General features: G+C 39.3%; 2 protein-coding genes across 2 annotated transcripts; both read left to right on the top strand.

Moving 5' to 3' along the window:
* The first annotated feature begins 2,712 nt into the window (after positions 1 to 2,712).
* Positions 2,713 to 3,948, top strand: LOC143848455 (protein PHOSPHATE-INDUCED 1-like). Its single transcript, XM_077357410.1, has one exon. The coding sequence runs from the start codon at positions 2,919 to 2,921 to the stop codon at positions 3,852 to 3,854; it is 936 nt and encodes a 311-aa protein (XP_077213525.1). The 5' UTR covers positions 2,713 to 2,918; the 3' UTR covers positions 3,855 to 3,948.
* A 2,281-nt stretch (positions 3,949 to 6,229) lies between these two features.
* LOC143848798 (Aldolase-type TIM barrel family protein) lies at positions 6,230 to 19,620 on the top strand. Its single transcript, XM_077357862.1, has 6 exons — positions 6,230 to 6,467; positions 11,570 to 11,782; positions 13,215 to 13,310; positions 14,899 to 15,044; positions 15,359 to 15,575; positions 19,216 to 19,620. The coding sequence occupies exons 1-6, from the start codon at positions 6,333 to 6,335 to the stop codon at positions 19,408 to 19,410; spliced, it is 1,002 nt and encodes a 333-aa protein (XP_077213977.1). The 5' UTR covers positions 6,230 to 6,332; the 3' UTR covers positions 19,411 to 19,620.
* Positions 19,621 to 19,998: the final 378 nt, after the last annotated feature.

Raw genomic sequence — 19,998 nt, 5'->3', positions numbered from 1 at the left:
CAGTGGTTTAGAGTGTTTATAAGTTGTTTATACAGTGTAAGCAGTGTTTTATAGTGTTTGTAAGTGGTTTATATAGGGGTAAGTAGGGGTTTAGAGTTTTTACAAGTGATTTAGAGTTTTTACAAGTGGTTTATATAGGGTAAGCAGTGGTTTATATAAGCCTAGAGTAGTTTAGAATATTTATAATTGGTTTATATAGGCTTGCCAGTGGTTTATACAAGGTAAGCAGTAGTTTATAGTGTTTATAAGTGGTTTATATAGGGTAAGCAGTGATTTATATAGGGTAAACAATGGTTTAGAGTGTTTATAAATGGTTCATATAAGTGTAGCAGTGGTTTAGAGGGTTTATAAGTGTATAATATATGGTAAACAATGGTTTAGACTGTTTATAAGTGGTTTATATAAGACTAGCAGTCGTTTAGAGTGTTTATAAGTGGTTTATATAGGCTCAGCAGTGGTTTAGAGTGTTTATAAGTTATTGCACAGTGTAAGCAGTGGTTTATAGTGTTTGTAAGTGGTTTATATAGGTATAAGCAGTGGTTTAGAGTATTTATAAGTGATTTATATAAACTAAATAGTGGTTTAGAGTATTTGTAAGTGGTTTATATAGGCTTAGCAGTGGTTTATAGTGTTTATAAGTTGTTTATACAGTGTAAGCAGTGGTTTATAGTGTTTGTAAGTGGTTTATATAGGGGTAAGCAGTGGTTTAGAGTATTTACAAGTGGTTTATATAGCGTAAACAGTGGTTTAGAGTGTTTGTAAGTGGTTTATATAGGAATAACAATGGTTTAGAGTGTTTATAAGTTGTTTATTTAGGATTACCAATGGTTTTGAGTTTTTAGGTAAAAAGAGGGTTTTTGAGGAAGAATATGATGGATTAGGGTTAGATTTTGAGGAATTTTAAGAAAAAATGGTTAATAAAGTTAGAATTTAGAAAGGGTTTGAGAGATATTGGAAAAAGAATGAAAAATAGAATGGGCAATTGAAAAAAAATCGCACGTTCCAGGGCTTTAAACGTGCCTGGAATAGTTCTCGGAGTTCCGAGAACTTTTTTTCTTCTAACTGTGATGTTTGCTACAGAATTCCGAGAGAAAAGCTCGGACTTCCGAGCAAATTCCTTTTTTTACTGTGTTGTTTACTGCAGAATTCCGAGAAAAAAAAATTTTCTCAGAGATTTGCCGGTGAGATTTGCAGAGAGAGAGAGAGAGTTGCCGGAAAATTTCCGCCGGCAAGGGGTATTTTCAACGAGATAGAGACAGAGACAGAGACAGAGAGAGTTGCCGGAAAATTTTCGCCGGCAAGGGGTATTTGCAAAGAGACAGCAAGGGGTATTTGCAGAGAGAGAGAGAGTTGCGGAAAAATTTCCGCCGGCAAGGGGTATTTGCAGCTAGAGAGAGAGTTGCCGGAAAATTTCTACCGGGAAGGGGTATTTGCAGGGAGAGAGAGATAATGTAAAAGAAAAAAGAGTAAAACTAATGTTTTTTTACAATGAGGGCATTTTTGTCCCAAACTCATCCAAACTAGTCAACATCACTTCAAATTTGTAATTTACAAAACACCCCCCCCTGCCACGTCTTAAGCAGTAGAAAGCCCTCTTTTTTAGTCATTTTCCCATTATACTTTAATGTACCTCCCACGCATCCATTGCTACATGAACTAGGGCTGGCAACGGGGCGGGTCGGGGCCGGATGTTGGGGTCCCCTACCCCTTCCCCTTTGCGGGGAATTTCCCCCCTCCCCTTCCCCTCCCCTCTGCGGGGATGGTGGGGAATCCCCTCCCCACGGGGAATATCTAATCCCCTTCCCCTCCCCGCATTCTTCAGGGACAAAATCCCCGCCCCGCCCCACTCCAACATCACCCCCTCTTTAGTCATTGATACACTGATGATGGGTGTCCCTAATCAACTTGATACAATTTCAATATATAAAAATGTTATAAACTAACATACTTGTAGACGAAGGAGATATATTTCTTACTCTTCAGAAGATAGCAAAATCCCTTGAAGTACTAACTTGACTCTTGAGTGCCCTCGCAGCAGTCGCACCAACAGGCGTTATAAACCTAAATAGATGCCTGAGCAATGTTCAGAGGCTTGGGAATCACCAAAATGCAAAAAATGAACTGTGTCCCTAACCTGAGCAATGTTTCTTTCGTGGGAAGGAATTAAGGAAACCCTAAGTCCCTAACCAAAATAAAAATGCAATTTATTATTTTATTTTCACCACCGATGTTGGCACTACGATTTTTTGATAATGGCATACACTCAGCTTGTCTTTATTATTTCAACATCTGTCAAAAGGTTATTATAGTTCCCAAAATGCTCTCAGAAGCTAATTAAAAGGAAAAGACAAGCTAAGTTTATGTTTGGGGAAATCTTGTAGCCGATCCACAGAGTTTCTAGTAGTTTTCGTAAAAAAAAAACACTTAAAAATATACAAAAAAATGGCATTGATTAACGGGCGGGCGCGGGGCGGGGCGGGGAGGGGACAACTACATCCCCTTCCCCTTCCCCTTCCCCTCCCCGCACCGGGGAATTTTTAAATTCCCCTTCCCCTACCAAATCGGGGAATCCCCGCCCCAAACGGGGCGGGGCGTGTCCCCTCTTTTTCGGGTGAAATTGCCCGCCCTAACATGAACATGCTTGTTATACCATCATGCAAACCGGCAGCGAAACCAATGTAGACAGACTCCAAATCTCTAGACAAAACAATAAAAAAAGAAGTCTCCCTCTTATCTGTGTAATCGAATCTCGTGATCCATTCATTCACCAGGAACCTGCAAAGAAAGCCCATCAAAAGCATCCCACTTTTCCTTTCTTCTAGCCCTGTTCATGCACTCACCCTCCTATATAAACTCCCCTCACCATCTTATTCTTCACATCACCATCTCCTATCTTCCTCTTTTCAAACTTCTCTACAATGGCTTCTTTCAAAGCACCCAATTCACTCATTTTTCTTCTCATTCTAAGCTTTCTTGAACTATGTTTTGGGGCTAGAAAGCTAACCTCCCTTTATCAACCACCACCTATGGTTCTAACCTACCACAACGGTGTCTTACTAAGTGGAGATGTTCCAATCTCTATTCTATGGTATGGAAAATTCACACCTACGCAAAAATCCATAGTCTCCGATTTCATCCTATCCCTCAATCCTACTCAACAACAAAAGGGTCTCTCGCCCAAAACCCCTCCTGTCTCCCAATGGTGGAAAATCGTTGATACTTACACCCAAATGGCCACCAAAAAGAGTACGCTTATCTTGTTATCTAACCAAATCTCAGACGAAAGCTACTCCCTAGGAAAAACCCTCACACGATCCCAAGTCACCGAGTTGGCAGCGAAAGCGAGTTCCAAACCCGGTGGGTTATCACTCGTTCTAACCGACGAGAACGTTACGGTTGAGGGGTTTTGCATGAGCAATTGCGGGTTTCACGGGTCGGATTTTGAGAAGAAATCGGCATTCATCTGGGTCGGAAACTCGGTGACTCAGTGCCCGGGTCAATGCGCGTGGCCGTTCCACCAGCCCATATACGGACCCCAGGGTCCGCCTTTAGTCGCCCCAAACAATGATGTGGGCTTGGATGGCATGGTCGTAAATATAGCGAGTCTTTTGGCTGGAACGGTGACCGACCCGTTCGGGAACGGTTACTTCCAAGGTCCCGCGGACGCACCGCTAGAGGTGGCTTCGGCTTGTCCTGGGGTGTACGGAAAGGGGGCTTATCCTGGTTACGCAGGGGAGCTTTTGGTGGACCTCAGTACGGGTGCTAGCTATAATGCGCAGGGGGTGAACGGGAGGAAGTATTTGCTTCCGGCCGTGTTTGACCCTTCGACATCTTCGTGTTCCACCGTCGTGTGATGAAAAGGGGCGTTGTAATGAGTTTTGGGGGGTCTTTTTCTTGTATATGTAAAGAAAAAATGGTATAAATTCTTGGATTATTTCTTATTAACCATTTTGGCTTCTCTTGCGTATTAGAAAATAGAAATTGTTTTTGCTTTTACAACCAATGGTAAAAGGGGTTAGGCTGAAAGTCACTCTTACTATCATAAGAGGCAAATTTTTGGGTGCTACAGAGGGCCATATTGGGGCATGTATTTGACACCAAGACACTCATGCCCTATTGTGAAGGAAAATGAACAATTAATTTGTTGTTGCTAGAACCCTAAAGTGGGTTTGTAGATCGATGGCCTAGATCATCCGATCAAGTTGTTCTCAATGAAATTTGACTGGCTTTACGATTTTCCTTTGTAGTTAAAAGGATTTGAACATGTAAACAAGGCTGATGTGGGGCCCAATAACTGCCTAGCATTGGCTGACTTTCTTGAAGAATTTTTCAACTTTAAATTTAAGTTATGATGTGAGAACAAGTCAAGTCGGGTCAGGTTCGGGTTGGAAAAAAGTGTTTCCTCCGGTCGGGTTGAACCTCATCGGTTTAGATTTGGGTTGGCCTCGACCCGACCCGACCCGAGTTGCACCCCTAAATTATTTACAAATGTGCGGAAAATCACTTTTAGCATTCAATGATAAAAGGCAATTTTTGGGTCTCACATGTTTGGTTATGTATGAGAAAATTGTTCATCTTGTAATCTTGGTGCCACCCCAAGGAAACTGCCCATGGGTCCAACACAAGGGCTTAGAATAATCGTATCAAAGCTTCCTTCCAGTTATATGGTGTGTGGCCGCATAGTCCATTATTTTTCAAAATGTATTGTACGCCTCACTCTATAGGATGATCCAAACCATTCATTTGTTGGACCACAATTTATATAGGTTGTTCCCCAAAAATCATTTCCATAGGATGATACAAACCCTCAGATACCACACATTAACCTACCATTGAGAGGAGAGACTGCAACACATTAACCTGCCATTGAGAGGAGGAAAAACATGTGTTTCTGCTCTTGTGACGTGCGGCTAGAGGCACAAGGTCAAGGTCAGAGAAAAAGAGAAAGGGAGAGGGAGGAAGTGTGTTATGGTCCTGAGTGGGGAGCCTACCTGCATATGGGACTAGGTGGGTCCCAGCTTGGTATGAGACAGGTTTAAAAGAGCTTAGCCTAATACGCTCCAATAGTTTTGGAGCTTTTTGTGTATTGGTTAGGTACCTAACATTTGGAATCAAAGCAGCCGCGATGTCCTATGTTTGAGTCACACAAAGGGCGATATGTGGGGAGGATTACCTGAAAAGGGCCACGTGGTAAAAAGTTGTCAAAGTGAAGTTTTCATAGAGTGGGCCGACACGGAATGGGTGACTTGAAGAAAGGGCTGCCCGAAAAAAATTTAGAGAGAAAGACGTCATAGAGTGGGCCGCCATGGAAGGATGACATGTGGAGAGGACTACTCGACGCGGAAGAGGTGACTTGAAGAAAGGGCGGCTTGGAAAATTTTTAGAGAGAGTCGTCACAGAGCAGGCTGCCACGGAATGGGTGACCTTCAGAAATGGTTGCTTGGAGAGATCCCGAGTGAAAGTTATCACAGAGTAGGTCACTGAAGACAACGGATATGGAAGCACAGTGGAAAGCTACAGTATTGAGTGGGAGCCTTCCTAGGTATGGGACTAGGTGGGACCTAGCTCGTACGAGACAAGTTTAAAGGTCGTAGCGTAATGCGCTCCAACAGCTATGGAGCTTTTGGCGTAGCGGTTAGTTACCTAATATAGAAAGAGAGAGAGGGATAGAGTTTTCTCATGGTCTTTCTCGAGTGTTTTCTAATGGGTTTTTTTTCTGAGTTATCCTTGTGCACTAGTCTTAGCTGAGAAGAGAAGAAAAGGGTTGGGGTTTGCGGGTTTATCGGTTACCCATTGTAATTTTTGTATTTTGTTTTCTTATAATGAAAGATCTTATTGGCTGAACCACGTAAATTCTCGGAGTTCATTTTGTGATTTGTTTCTATCTATTACTTTTCCATTTACTTGTGCACAATGCAACCAGATTTGCCCCTCTACTTTGTCCATTTACTTGTGCATAGTTGTCCTATCATGTCGAATGAATGTGAATCGTTAGCCAATTTGATTTCTAATACCTAAATCATCAAGCGTTACTTGTCGTCATAATGGGTCAACTAAAGTCCCAAATAATGTATCTTATTCTGATGGGATCTCTACTATTTTGTCTTGAAATTCAGCCACTAGCCGCCAACCCAATATATAATACAAAGTTACATTCTGATGTCGTTGCTTACGTTTTAAGGTGGGTGCATTGCACCAAGTGCGCATTTTAGACGACCCCGCTTAGCTTTTTTTTTTTTCTCTCCATTGCTCCAAGCCTCCAATATTAACTGCTTTCCAATTCCTCACTTCCCTCTCAGTGGAAGATTGAAATTTTTTCAGAGAGAGAGAGCATGGGTTGGAGAGGGATTTTGGGGTTCGAATACGGAATCGTCCAAGGGCCTTTGGGTCCCGATATTTCGGGTCCGGAACTAGTTTCTGCCGTTGCTAATGCGGGTGCAATTGGAATTCTCAGAGCTCCTGATGGGGTATTATTCTCTCTTTTCTTTCATTTACTAAAATTTCATTTCTTATGGTACCTCATCCAACCGTCCGTCTTCTGGGCTTTACCATGGATTGCTCACCTCACAAAAATGAAACTGTTAGGATATTTTTCCTAACCATGATGTAAATGGTAGCTTTAAAATGGACGGGGTAAAATTATGAAAATATGATCAACGGTCTATGGATTTATTTTAGGAACTATGACACATCCATGGTGGCCCACCATAAATGGTGGGTTGGATCGTTGATTTTTGGGTTGTGTTGCCCATCATCACCGTACAATGGAGGATCTGGATCGTCCATTTGTTGGGTCTTATTGTGGGTTGGCCTTGGCACAAACCTGACATTGATCAGATGATACTGACCATCTAAATTGGTGGCTTCAAGTGGAGAGTTTTTTTTTTTATATTATCAACCCAGAATTTATTTAGGAATTCGAGGTGGCACTTGAAATTTTATTGATAGAAATAAAAAAGTACAAGAGGAGGACATGCCACCTTGCCTCTAAAACCCATACAAAATACTAAAGAAATCACACCTATTGCCGGTGCTTAAGAGGGAAGAAGAAGAAATTAGAACAGTGACACAACCAAGAGGAGAAGAAGAAAACGGGAGCAATGCTCAACTCAATTGATATATCACCACTTACATAAGGTTATCATACGGTTATCATACGGTTATCAAAATCCAAAACCCTCTTTTACAGATGATTTCTATCCCTTTAAATGAAAGACTCGAAGAGAAAATTCATTCAAGCTTCTCCACTGGCTAACTTAGGGACTCACATATCATGAATTGCTTTGAAACTCACAAAACTTAACTAGTTTGAGAACCCACCGGCACAGTCTATTAAAACTGCCATCACTCTCTAACCACTTTTCCGATTTTGAGCTCCTATACTTGTTGGAAACAACACAAAAATGCCTACAACTTTCTAGTTTACCACTTTTCAAAATTCTTCCATCTAGAAGTCCAAAAATCAGGTTCAAAATCTGGCTGCTGCATTGTAGCGAGAATGCATCTTGGAACTCCACCCAAGCCACCTAGAATTGACATGGCTGTCACGTTGGCACTGCATCAACACCACAATATAAAATACTTATCTAACTCGAACCTTCGGCATACCGAGCTGAGCACATCTAAAAGCAGAAATAATTAAAGAATCTGGACTGTAGTGTGAGTGGATGAGGAAAATACACCTCCAAATTTCAAGGATTTCCTTAACTAACTTACCGAAAGAAATTTCAGCAGTTCTGGTTGTAGTTGCTTGTGTTCTTGTTTTTCCTGTTCTTTGGTCTTTTAGTAAGTACTCTGTTTCCATGGTAGGAAGAGGAACATGGGTTTGTTGTGTTTGAGCTAAACACAGCAGGGTTTCTTGGTTTTGACTTCTCAATGAGAATTGAGAAGTGTCTGGGCATTTACTTTTTGGTGGTTTTGAATTCTCAATAAGAATTGAGAAATGCGTGGGCATTAACTTTTTCCTTTCATGAGAATAAATTGGCCTAGAGAAGAAGAGAAAAAAACTTGAAATAAATATTTGTTTGTTTCAGGTTTATGGAAATAATATGTAGTGTGAGAGGGAATGAAAATAGTCACCATATGCAGATGATGAAATCAACTATAAAGGGCAACACAAAATAAAGTATGAAGGAATTCACTTATCGGATGAGGCACCTGTTAAATATACTGTCCTTAAGGCAGATTTTACTTCTTACATTGATTGAATCTTATTGCAAAAGGGCTGCGCAACAGATACCTCTAGGACACAGAAGTCGCTCATGTCAGAAGTATTGGGACATGGGTAGAACTCACCCTTAAAAGCTAGCCGTTAAGGGCAGGGTGCCCCAATCCTAATATCCCCATCCACATCCCTTCACGTTTCCGATGTGGGATCTTTTTCTTTTGCATGGAACCCCCAACAATCTCCCCCTCCACGTGGAAGCAACGTGGACAATATCGCCCTCCACACGGCGGCAACGTGGGAACTACGATATCTTCTCCAAGGGAATTTCACCATTCTCGGAGGCACACCGGGGTTACCACACCCTAGCTCTGATACCACTTGTTGGGACCCGGGTAGAACTCACCCTTAAAAGCTAGCCGTTAAGGGGAGGGTGCCCCAGTCCTTATATCCCTATCCACATCCCTTCACGTTTCCGATGTGGGATCTTTTGCTTTTGCGTGGAACCCCCAACAACAAGTGTACACTCGTGAAATTTTAAAATTCTCTCCAAAACCAAGAAATTTTGAAACTATATATTTTATCCTTTTGTACGCTAAAGGAAAATAATCCAACAATATTCACCTTGCCGATAATCATAGATAAAGGAGCACCTGTTACCGTTCCTTCTAACAACCCATCTCTATGTACTTTTCCCCATCTATTGATCGTACTCAAAATAATCCTTCTCATGCTCTTTTGGTTTCTTGCCACCTCTTATATTTTGAAAAATGCCACAACAATGTTGTGTCTGTTCTTGGCGAATATGTTTACTATATTTTACTTTTATAGTAAGATCCTGTCTACTTTGAAGAAATACTTAACTACAAAACATGGTAAACTCTTTTATGTTATCTGAAAGAACGGCGTATGGAAAATGACTCAACTTCCAAATGGGTACAAGGCAATCTGTGTCATGTTGGTGTAGAGAACCAAGTTCAAGTTAAATGTGATTGTAATTGATGCATAGCAAATGTTCATACTGTAAGGTGACAAGCAGAAATTTGACATCATTATCATGATAGTGTTTGGACATCTGAAATGGATGAGAGTACTTTGCGGTTTGTGCTACATATTACATCTCTAGAGTTGTGTTTTCATTTGGTCTTCAACGGTGGAAAAAAATATCACTTTTATCCTTAGAAGCAGAAATCTTCCCTCGGGGTGCTGCTCCCACCTCGGAACCTCGATTCGGCGCTCCTTAGGAAGGAGCTTCCAGGGAGCGCGACCCCAAAGAGATGGCAACCGCTCCCATGACCCTCCCAACCGGGTTCTATTTCTCCATAAGTCCCACTATCACCAACTTCCTCTAACTCTTTAAAGTACTTCATTGGAGCAAGCACAAAGGCTTGTGCATCTTCAGAAGGCACAAAGAACGGGTGCACGTAAACGAAGATGGTTAGAAGTTAATGCCTTTTGTTGTACTTAAATTTCGAAAGATACCTATGAAAATTGTTAGAAACTATTATTTCTTGATGTACTTGAATTTGAAAGATATATAGAGAATATATTGCATACATGCTCCCATGACGCTCCCAAACTTAGACTCTCCTAGACCCCACGCTTCCCCACCTCCGCCTCTGCCCCCGCCCCCGCACCCGCACCTGCTTCGTGCTTCTAAGCTTTTATCTTCCAAAAGCCATGAATAGAATGCCGTGAACTTGTACATGCTAGCCTTTGGTTGAGGAAAAAAAACCTTGAGGAAATGCACCATCCTTAAGCCGGTCTAAGAACAATTAACTGTGATAACAAATTGGTATCTCTAGTCATGAATTCCTCTTTTCACATGTGTATATAGCATACCAACATTAAATACCACTTCATTTGCGAATTAATGAAGAACTAGCATGTTAACCTCTAGTATATATAACAAGATGAAGACCTAGTCGTTGGCATTTTAACGGTGGCGTTGGAACTTGATACTTACAATTAGCAAAAGATGTTGGGAAATTTTTTTAGATAAATGTATTATAATTAGGCTAGAATTCATGAAAAACTCCTTTGACTCGTTCGAGTCAATAAAAAACTCATCATGTCAATGTTCTACAAGCCCAAGTCCACTTGGTTTTACATTGGGCAAGTCCTTACCCAAGTACGAGTTCTAAATACTGCTACGGATACTTTAATGCGGAGTCCCATTTTACAAAATTCTTCCGATGCACCGTGGATAATATTCTGTGCTTGCACGATTGCATTGACCATTTCTGCTTGTAAATCTCAGCTGTATCATTGTTGCCATTTGTTGGCGTTCCACTCAAAAGCAAGATCCCACACTGGAAAGAGCAAATAGACGTGGTTGGGTTAAAAGGGAATGGGCACCCTCCCTCTAACGGCTAGCTTTTAGGGGTGAGTTCTACCCGGTTAAATTCGCTACAATTGGTATCAGAGCTCAGGGTGACGTAACCCCGGTTTGCCTCCGAGGGCGGAAATGTCCCTCGGGGAAGATCTCAGAAACCTCGGTGTAGTATCTCGTGGTTCCCACGTTGTCGCCTCGTGGAGGGGCGAGATTGTCCACGTTGCTTCCACGTGGAGGGGGAGATTGTTGGGGTTCCATGCGAAAGCAAGATCCCACATCGGAAAGAGCAAATAGATGTGGTTGGGTTAAAGGGGAATGGGCACCCTCCCTCTATTGGCTAGCTTTTAGGGGTGAGTTCTACCCGGTTAAATTCCCTACAGTATTGTCCTCTTGTTTTAGGGTTTAGTTTGGAAATCTACGACACATGTAGCATGGAGACAGATCGATAAAGTTTCAAATGTGAATTTTATGTTGAATTTACAGGCCTTCTTATAAATAGTCATATTATAAATGGTGGTTGCGGCCATGATTGAGCCATTATATATCTACTAATAATCAGATGTGTGAAACTGTTCTTACTTTTGAATATTTATTGATTTAACTTGAGACAAAACCTATTAGATGTGCTATCACTCTATCTTTCTTCTTATTGGGTTTTCTAGATGAATGCTTTTACTGTGACGCCAATTCAAAATTTGTGCTTGAGTTGAATATCCGCATTTTTTGCCTTTTTCTTAATGAAAATATTGAAAAAAATGTAGATTGTGACTTAAGGATTTCAAAATTATTTAGGGATTTGCTAGCATCCATCGCCGAAGGCATTTCGTGGATGGCCTATTGCATGTGAGAGCAGCCACAGAGGCTCACTTTTCAGCAGATTTTGTCTTCATTCATGAGCTGGCTTCTCTCACATGCAACAGGCCATCCGCGAAATGCCTTCTGCGATGGACGCTAGCATATCTCAATTATTTAAGAAACTAATTTCCAGAAATGTATTGAGCTCATTTTTTTTCGTTTTCGTCAGCTATCATTTAATCTATTAATAATCTTCTAAAATTGGGATTTGCCAGGACACACCTGATATTGTGAGGGAGATGATAAGAAAGACAAGAACCTTGACAGACAAACCGTTTGGGGTTGGGGTTGTTCTGGAATTCCCTCACAAGGAAAGTATAAATGTTATTTTGGAGGAAAAGGTTGCGCTACTGCTGGTTTCCTGGGGTGAATATCCGAAGGAGCTCACGGATGAAGCTCATCAAGCAGGGGTCAAGGTTGTTCATCAAGTGAGTTATGAATGCTTGTGACTGATAACTTCATGATGTTAATGATTTAATTTAGACTTCCGGTTGTGTAGAATGCCACTTTTTTGCCATTTCAAGCTCTCTTATATAAGTCACAGTTGGAGTTATGACTATTTTTTAATTTCACAATAGCATAAAGTAAATTACGTCAAGTGGCAAAAGCATTGCTAGGATAGGACATTATGCATTGAAAATTTTATTAGTCTAAAATTCAGGGAAATCACATACCCTGAGACAAGTGATTTCAGATATCTTGTGGAGGTCTGTTATAAGTCTCTCAAAGATTTTGCATTTTGTTGTTCTTGTTTGGGTCATTCTTGAGTGCTATTGATTTTTTTCCTTCTTGAAGATAGCTATTGCTTAAATCAGTTTCTTTTTCTTCGTAGCCCTTATATCCGGTGTCCAATCTGGAATAATCTTTGTTTTATCAGTTTTCAAAAGAAGTGGTGATGCAGCACCGTGAAGAAAAATTGAGAAAATGGGAGAGAAATAGACGAAAGGGGATAGAATTAGAAGAATAGGGGAAGAAGAGACGAAAAATAACCTGAAGAAGAGACGGAAATAACCAGAAGAATAGACGAATTTAGGGAGAGAAGAGAAGAAATCAGAAGAGAGAAGAAGAAAACCAGAATTAAAGGGAGCAGAATCTTTATTCAATAATCATCAAAAGTTACAAAATAAGCTGTAAAGAGGCCTATAAATAGGCAATTAACAACCTAAAAGATAGAAACCTACTAAGTGGAGTTATTTTCTTTCATATCCTATTTACTTCTTTGAGCACCCTTTGTTTTTCTGCATTAAGGACTTCATCCTGCCTCTTCAATTTTCTGTTTGAGGTTCGCTGCCAAGAAGTTAATTCGTTAAAGTCACCCCACCTGTCTTAAAAAATGAATGCTATGGAAAATTTTCTTTTCGTTTATGGTTATGATGATGCTCCACTGGTATTAAGTTGGGACTAGACAGCATCTTTGCATAATTTGGGTAAATACTCATTCGTGTTGATTATTCTTGACCATGTGGATCTTGCATAATTATGGGAAGTGAAACAAATTTTTTTTTTTGTTATTGCTCAACTGTTAAGATGTGATTTTTCTTTAAATGTCCCTCATGTTGGAGGAGATGTTTTGAAATCCAAAAATATTTGTAATCTCAGTAATTCCACAGTGCTTCTTATCAACAGGACTTGAAATTATTTGTTATTTATGTCGATCTTTGTGTTTCCTTTGTTAAGATAATAATTCAATAGATTAAATGTATGGATTTGTAAATGCAAATTCAGTAGAAATCTCTACTAATATGTTGAAATATTTTTCACTGCTAAGGAATACTTATAACTTGCTATTTGACTATTTCTAGTCAAGTCATTTTCTCCTCTTGACCATTTCTGTTAACAATTTTGTTTTGTTTATGAAAGGTTGGATCATTTGAAGATGCAGAAAAAGCTATGAATAGCGGTGTAGATGCAATCATCCTCCAAGGACATGAAGCTGGAGGGCACGTTCTTGGTCAGGTATTGGCACATGTTTTCTGAAATGTAATCTTGGGTGTCAGATAAAACAACCATAAAAAAATGCTAAAAAAAGAAAAGAAAACCAACAACAACAACCATAAAATCAGAGTCACTGTATATTAAACCGTCAACCTTGGGCAAGAGCAGGTTCTCTGTTGATATATTCTTGAATCCTGTGCCTGTAGTAAGTATAAACTACGTAATGCTCGTTAAAATGCGAATAGGAAAGTATTTCTTTCTGAATTGTTTGTTTTGCATTCGAAATTCGTAAGTATTTACTTTTCTTTTGAGAAAATGTTGAAGTTGACCAGGTGCCTTTATTTTTAGTGAACTAACTCATGAGTTTACTTTCTAAGTATTTATAAATTATAATTTTGATTTATAGAGGTTGCCGTAAACAAACTAAAGGCTGATTTAATTGTCGAAAGGCATAAAACATTCTGACTCCAGAAGATATCCATGGAACTAAACATTTTGTCTAGCGGTTCAAATGTAGTTATCTGTTAGCAACTTTAATTTGATTCTTCCTCAAAGATTTGCATCTTATTTATATTAGATGTAAATAACTCTCTGATGGGAGAGAGTCTGGTATATTATGTCTGAAACATGGTTTAAAATTTCCCCAAAACTGACACGCACATCGAAAAACATATTGAAACCAAAGCACATACCAAAACCAAACAGTAAGTTTATTAGTGGTATGCTCTACCAATATGTTTTACATAATTATATTTATATGAATTCCATGTGAAATATGGTATGTGTTGAATTATTAGACACGAGTGACACCGTATACCACTTGGTGTTCGACCTTGTTTTTTTTTTTGAAATGGCAAGTGGTGTTCAACGTTGTTAAACCATTATTGGTTGTTTTTTCGCCTATGTGATGGTGTTTTTTTTTTGGTTGGTAAGCTGGGATCGAACCTGCATGTATTGTTGTTTTATTGTAGTTAACCTAGACTCCCCATCATTTGTTTATAGATAGTGCAACCAATATTAGCCTATGTTATAGGCATACCTCAGTTTGAAGGAAATTCTAGAAACAAATTTTTCTATCCATAACTGTATTTAGTGGATGTGGAATGATCTTCTTACTACATTTCTGCATTTCATGACTATTTTGTCATGTGCTCATTGGGCATTTTTTTGTGTCTCTCTATATATTTGTTAATTCAATTATTTTTGTCATTTTAACAGTTTGTTGGAGGGTAGAAGCTGGAATTTTTTTTGAAATTTATTCATTTTGTTTGCTTAGATATGTACTAGTTTGAGTACTTAGCACTGGATTATAACTAGGCTTTTTAATATCTTTTCTGTGTAACCAGTTTGTGTGCTCTCCGAATACATGAAAGTGAAAAGATATTGTCATTTATGACTGTATTCTGGATATCACACTGTTGACTGTAAAAAAGGAACATCCACAGGTTTTATCTGATCTCAGTCGGATTTAAATTTTGTTCGGTTTAAGCATTCTACCTTTTGTTTCAGAATGAATAATTCTTTTATATAAGTCCTAGATACTTCTTAGAAAATTTTGAGTTTTGGATCATTTCTCCTTACCCCCGATTTGCTTTTGACCTTGGTGCAGGATGGATTGATGACCCTGTTGCCTAGGGTAGTTGATTTGGTTTCCGGTCATGATATACCTGTCATTGCTGCCGGGGGTATAGTGGATTCCCGTGGTTATGTTGCCGCATTGGCTCTTGGTGCTCAGGGAATTTGTCTTGGAACTAGGTCCACAACATGCTATTTTATTTATGTTCCTACAATAATTCTAAGCGTTGTTTTAAATTTCGGCCGAAATCCGAAATTTTGGTGGGTCCAAAATCTGAAAATTTCAGATTTCAGTTTGGATTTTGGCCGAAATTTGGTCATTTTGACGGAAATTGTAAAAATTTCTGCTGAAAAGACCGAAATTTGAAAAAATAAATAAAATCGGTTTCAGTAGGGACCGAAACCGAAATTTAAATCCATGATTCTAAGTCAAAGTTTCATGCTAAAGTCATCAAAGTGCATTTTGACCTACTTAGATTTGTTTCAATACATAGATTTGTTGCTACGGAGGAAAGCTACGCTCATCCCACGTATAAAAGGAAATTGGTTCAACTAGACGAAACTGAGTATACCAATATATTTGGCCGTTCAAGATGGCCTGCACCACAACGTGTTCTACGGACACCTTTCTTTAATGATTGGAGGCTTCTTCCAGAACATGAAAACGAGGACAATCAGCCCGTCATTGGCCATTCAATAATATATGCAATGGTCAGCATTTTCTCTCTTTTGCAACCTTAATAGTAGATTATTTGCTTAGAAGTATAGAGAGAATACTTAGTGCCATAATTTTTCTCTGGTTACAGTTCTGAATTTAAAGTTGGTAGTTCAAATGGCACATACCAGTTCTATTCATCAGCTCAGAGAAAATTTTCCGCTTCTAGTGACATTTGTATTCTGGATATTAGTATTTTCCTTGGAAAAATCATATTAATTAAAATATTTTACTAGAATAATGTGTATTTGTAGTGTCATAACTACATTGTTTGACATCATGGGCTCTGTTCTAAAAGGCGGCCGCTTAGGCGCTGGGCGCAGAAAAAATGCACCGCCCAGGCCCTGGGCGTTTAAAAAAGCGGTCTCACCGCCTGAGCGTTATTAGGCGGCCGCCCAGGCACTGGGCGTTTTTTACTTTTTATTATTATTTAATGTTTAGTGCTTATGCATATAATGGTTTGGATTGTTTTGTATTCAAGTATTTGTATTTTATATAAAAATATGCAAGATATTATGAAAATATATTAATATCTAAAAAAAATGAAAAACGCCTCAAAACGCCTAGGCGCCGCCTGGGCGCTGGGAGGTCAGTCAGCCGCCTAGCTCCGCCCAGCGCTTTTTAGAACATTGATCATGGGAACTGATGAAAATAATCATGAATGAATAAGTCAATAAACATGGAAATTATTCGAAGTTCAAATTGCCATGTTTGTGTAGATAACCATGCTTTCTGTTCCTGTTTATTTGAGCATACTGTGTTTTTTCCCTAATCTCAACTCAACTAAGCCTTTGTCCCAAACTAGTTGGGGTCGGCTAATGAGTAACAAAAATAAGAGAAGGTTTTAAATAGATGCAAGGTCTTCAAAGGAGAAGAGGACTAGGAGTTCATTTAGCCAGTTATCTTTTCTTTTTTTTCTTGCCTTGTTTAGCCAGTCAACTGTATACTTCTGTACCTTGAAATGTAGGCAAAGAGTAAGTTTTCTGAAATTAAAAGTTGTGGTTTTCCTCTCTATGTGGTATAATAAAGGTAGACATCCTTTTGGTACATGGATGTTTCCTTGAAAAGACATGGGCAGGATGCTACATATCACAACTTAGGAACTGGAGGAATGGCTTCCTCATCGTCTAGTCTGTGGGCTTGAGTATATACCTATGTGGTAACTGGAGCCAGTGACTCCTAATTGTTCCATCCCTTCCTATTTGATCTTAAATATTTGCTTTTAGACAAGTCTTGTTATTTTCTGCCTGGTAGGATCTTTCATGATTGGTCAGAGCTTCTGACTACTCTTGGAGCCTCTTCTCCATGTTCCAAATCAAGGTTTCTAGATGCAAAATGCTTATTATTAGTTGTGTCAAGGAAATGCAGAGACTAGTACTTTGGAGAATCCTTTATTCAGATCAACAGAATGTGAAACTTCGACATCACATACACTGACAGTGAAGCGCTCGGCCTTGCCTCTAAGGGACCTTGCCTATGCTTGCTCTCAGAAATTCCCTTTTGCTGGTGTGTGTGTGTGTGTGTGTGTGTTAAATGACATGCAATCCCATGAGAATCAAAGTGAGTAGAGAAGGCATCTGAGGTAAATTCACTACCAGCATCACTTTAAAAAATCTTATAGCATCAAAATTCACTCCACTATATGTTAAAACTGTACAAAAAACTTGAAGAAATCTATACCTTTTAAGCATCTCTAATTCTACTGTAATCATTGGAAAATATGAAGAATAATTAAAAGTAAAACCAGCCATAAATGAATCATGGACAGGGCCAAGATCCCAAAATGTTTTACTTGGAATGGAAAATCATCTCATGAACTGTTAATAGTAAGTGCCATTTTTTTGTTTCCCTTTCCACAACTGGAGATAACTTTTGACTTAAATTTTTGGAGTCACTGACTTTGTAGTTGGATGTCTGGGTCATTAATGCCAAATAGTGATATATACTTTGAACGAGGAGAGAGTTCGAGGTGTCATGGCCGTTACATGCAAACTTATGACTTCCACAAGTCTTGAAAACACACACATCATGCTCTGTTCCCATGTTCAACCCGTGTCGCTTACAACCTTCACCACAAAATCCCAACTTAAAGGAGACATGAAGGTTCCAAGTATATTAACCATTTTGAATAAGATACTTCTTAATGATGGGCATAAGAAGAATACACTTAATGTTGGACAATAGAAGAATGCTAGTAATGGAATGCTTGCCTAAGTAAGAGTGAAGGATACATTGCTAATATGAGATGTAGGTATAGAACTGCCATCGTAACATAGTTTTATCCCAACCAGTATTAAGGCACCATTATAAGGACACACCCTATTGATTGTCAATCATATTTTGTGGAATTTAGGATACTACTTGGTTTGTGTTGAATAATGTGCATAGCTGCAAGTGCCTTAGAAAGAGTATTTAGTTCATATGGATTAAGTGGCCATCAACAAAAAATTTATCACAGCCAGAGTATAAGGCACCACTGTAAATAAGATTCCTAGATTGCCAGTCATATAATTTGAAGCAACTGTATTAGGAGACCAATTTAGGATTAGATGGAGAAGCAACCTAGATTGCCAGTCATATAATTTGAAGCAACTGTATTAGGATACCAATTTAGGATTAGATGGAGAAGCAATGGACATAGTTGCAAGTGCTTGAGGAAAATTATCTGGTTGATAGGCTTGGTAGCAATTGAAGGCTTCTTGACCAGCTTCTTGCAGACTTGGGATAGTATCCTGTTTGAGTGCTCATATCTAAGGACTTGGTCATTGATTGAATGCGGAAAAGTAGGGGTGAAAGTTGGGCCAGATTGATCTTTTTCTAAAATGTAAATTGGATTTGATTTGAACTGAACTGAAGTGAAGTGAGAGAGAGAGAGAGAGAGAGAGAGAGAGAGAGAGAGAGAGAGAGAGAGAGAGAGAGAGAGAGAGAGAGAGAGAGAGAGAGAGTGGTATGGTAGTGCCAATATCAGTAGCCAAGAGCACCTTCTTGAGCAGCTTCTTGCAGACTTGGGATAGTATCCTATTTGAGTGCTCATATCCAAGGACTTGGTCATTGATTGAATGTGGAAAAGTAGGGGTGAAAGTAGGGACAGATTGATCTTTTTCTAAAATGTAAATTGGATTTGATTTGAACTGAACTGAACTGAACTGTGTGTGTGTGTGTGTGTGTGTGTGTGTGTGTGAGAGAGAGAGAGAGAGAGAGAGAGAGAGAGAGAGAGAGAGAGAGAATCATGGTAATGATGGTATGGTAGTGCCAATATCAGTAGCCAAGAGCACCTTCAATCATACTAGAGTTTCTATCTAATTGCTCTCTGATTTCTTTGCTTTGTGATTAAAAAGTTCAAGTTATCAAGAAAGAAAAGACCACTTTATTTATTCAAAAGCTGCTATGTTCACATAACAATCCATTGCAAAATCACTAAGACATACGTCATTAACTCTCTCCTCTGCTGAGCAGTTACACTGGGCTTGTCAAACATATTGGTGAATCTCTTCTTTGGCTCTATATAACAATTTGAGGGTGATCTGCCATTATAAAATAAAGAATTTGAGAGTGATGTTTTCTTCTTTATGTTCATGAAGATTTGAAGAAGGCTTGTGATATAGTTTCCTTTACATGACTTCATTTTTCTGACAGGATAAAGAGATTAGGCGTTTTGCTGGCACGGTTCCGAATGCGACGACAACAGGTGACATTGAAAGCATGGCTATGTATGCAGGACAAGGGGTGGGACTTATCAAGGAGATCCTACCAGCAGGAGAAGTGGTGAAGAGGCTGGTTGAAGGAGCAAAACTTATAATTCAAAAGTTTCATTGTGACAGTGGTATATAAAAGCTAGTAAGCCACTTTGCTGCCATGTCAACTCAGATTCTTTCATGTTTTGTACGAGTGAACTTTAAAATCAAGCAGGAACTTAAAATATTCTTCAGTTATTAGCTGCTTATATAACAAACATGTATGGATCTGAATTCCAGCTCTGTAAATAGATTGCAGTCTATTTTCTGTGTTAATAGTCATTTGAGGGTAAGTTCATTATTGTAACCAAGCCCATTATATGCTCTACTATACTGGAATTATGTGTAGAAGAATAAACATAAGAGTTTTACTAGGCCCGGCAAACTGTACAGGCGGGCCCCATGCATGACCCTCAATTTGAGATTTCCATTCCCAAGAAGTCTCATCCATCAGACAATCCTAGCCATCCATTTTGGTGGGTTTTCCGGTTGGATATGGACCATTAAATGCATTTCTGTTTAACCATCCATTTGCAGTTCACTTGTTTGGATGTTAAGATTGTCTAACCTAAAAGTTTTTGGAGCATGGGCCAACATCAGTTGGGCCCACCAATCAGGGATACTACTACGTGGGTCCTCCCTTGTGAAGTCTCTTTCAAAATCACAAATATGAATCTGATGCAGT

This window comes from Tasmannia lanceolata, unplaced genomic scaffold, assembly GCF_043159265.1.
Source record: "Tasmannia lanceolata isolate RefF3 unplaced genomic scaffold, GAP_Taslan_0.1 ptg000016l, whole genome shotgun sequence".
Taxonomy (NCBI): Eukaryota; Viridiplantae; Streptophyta; class Magnoliopsida; order Canellales; family Winteraceae; genus Tasmannia; species Tasmannia lanceolata.
Note: the sequence above shows the minus strand (reverse complement) of the source record. Positions and strands in the feature narration are given on the sequence as shown.

Coding starts and splice junctions, on each gene's coding strand:
- LOC143848455 (XM_077357410.1), top strand. CDS start 2,919: ATGGCTTCTTTCAAAGCACCCAATTCACTCATTTTTCTTCTCATTCTA.
- LOC143848798 (XM_077357862.1), top strand. CDS start 6,333: ATGGGTTGGAGAGGGATTTTGGGGTTCGAATACGGAATCGTCCAAGGG. Junction 6,468..11,569: donor TTCTCAGAGCTCCTGATGGG/GTATTATTCTCT, acceptor GGGATTTGCCAG/GACACACCTGATATTGTGAG. Junction 11,783..13,214: donor GGGTCAAGGTTGTTCATCAA/GTGAGTTATGAA, acceptor TGTTTATGAAAG/GTTGGATCATTTGAAGATGC.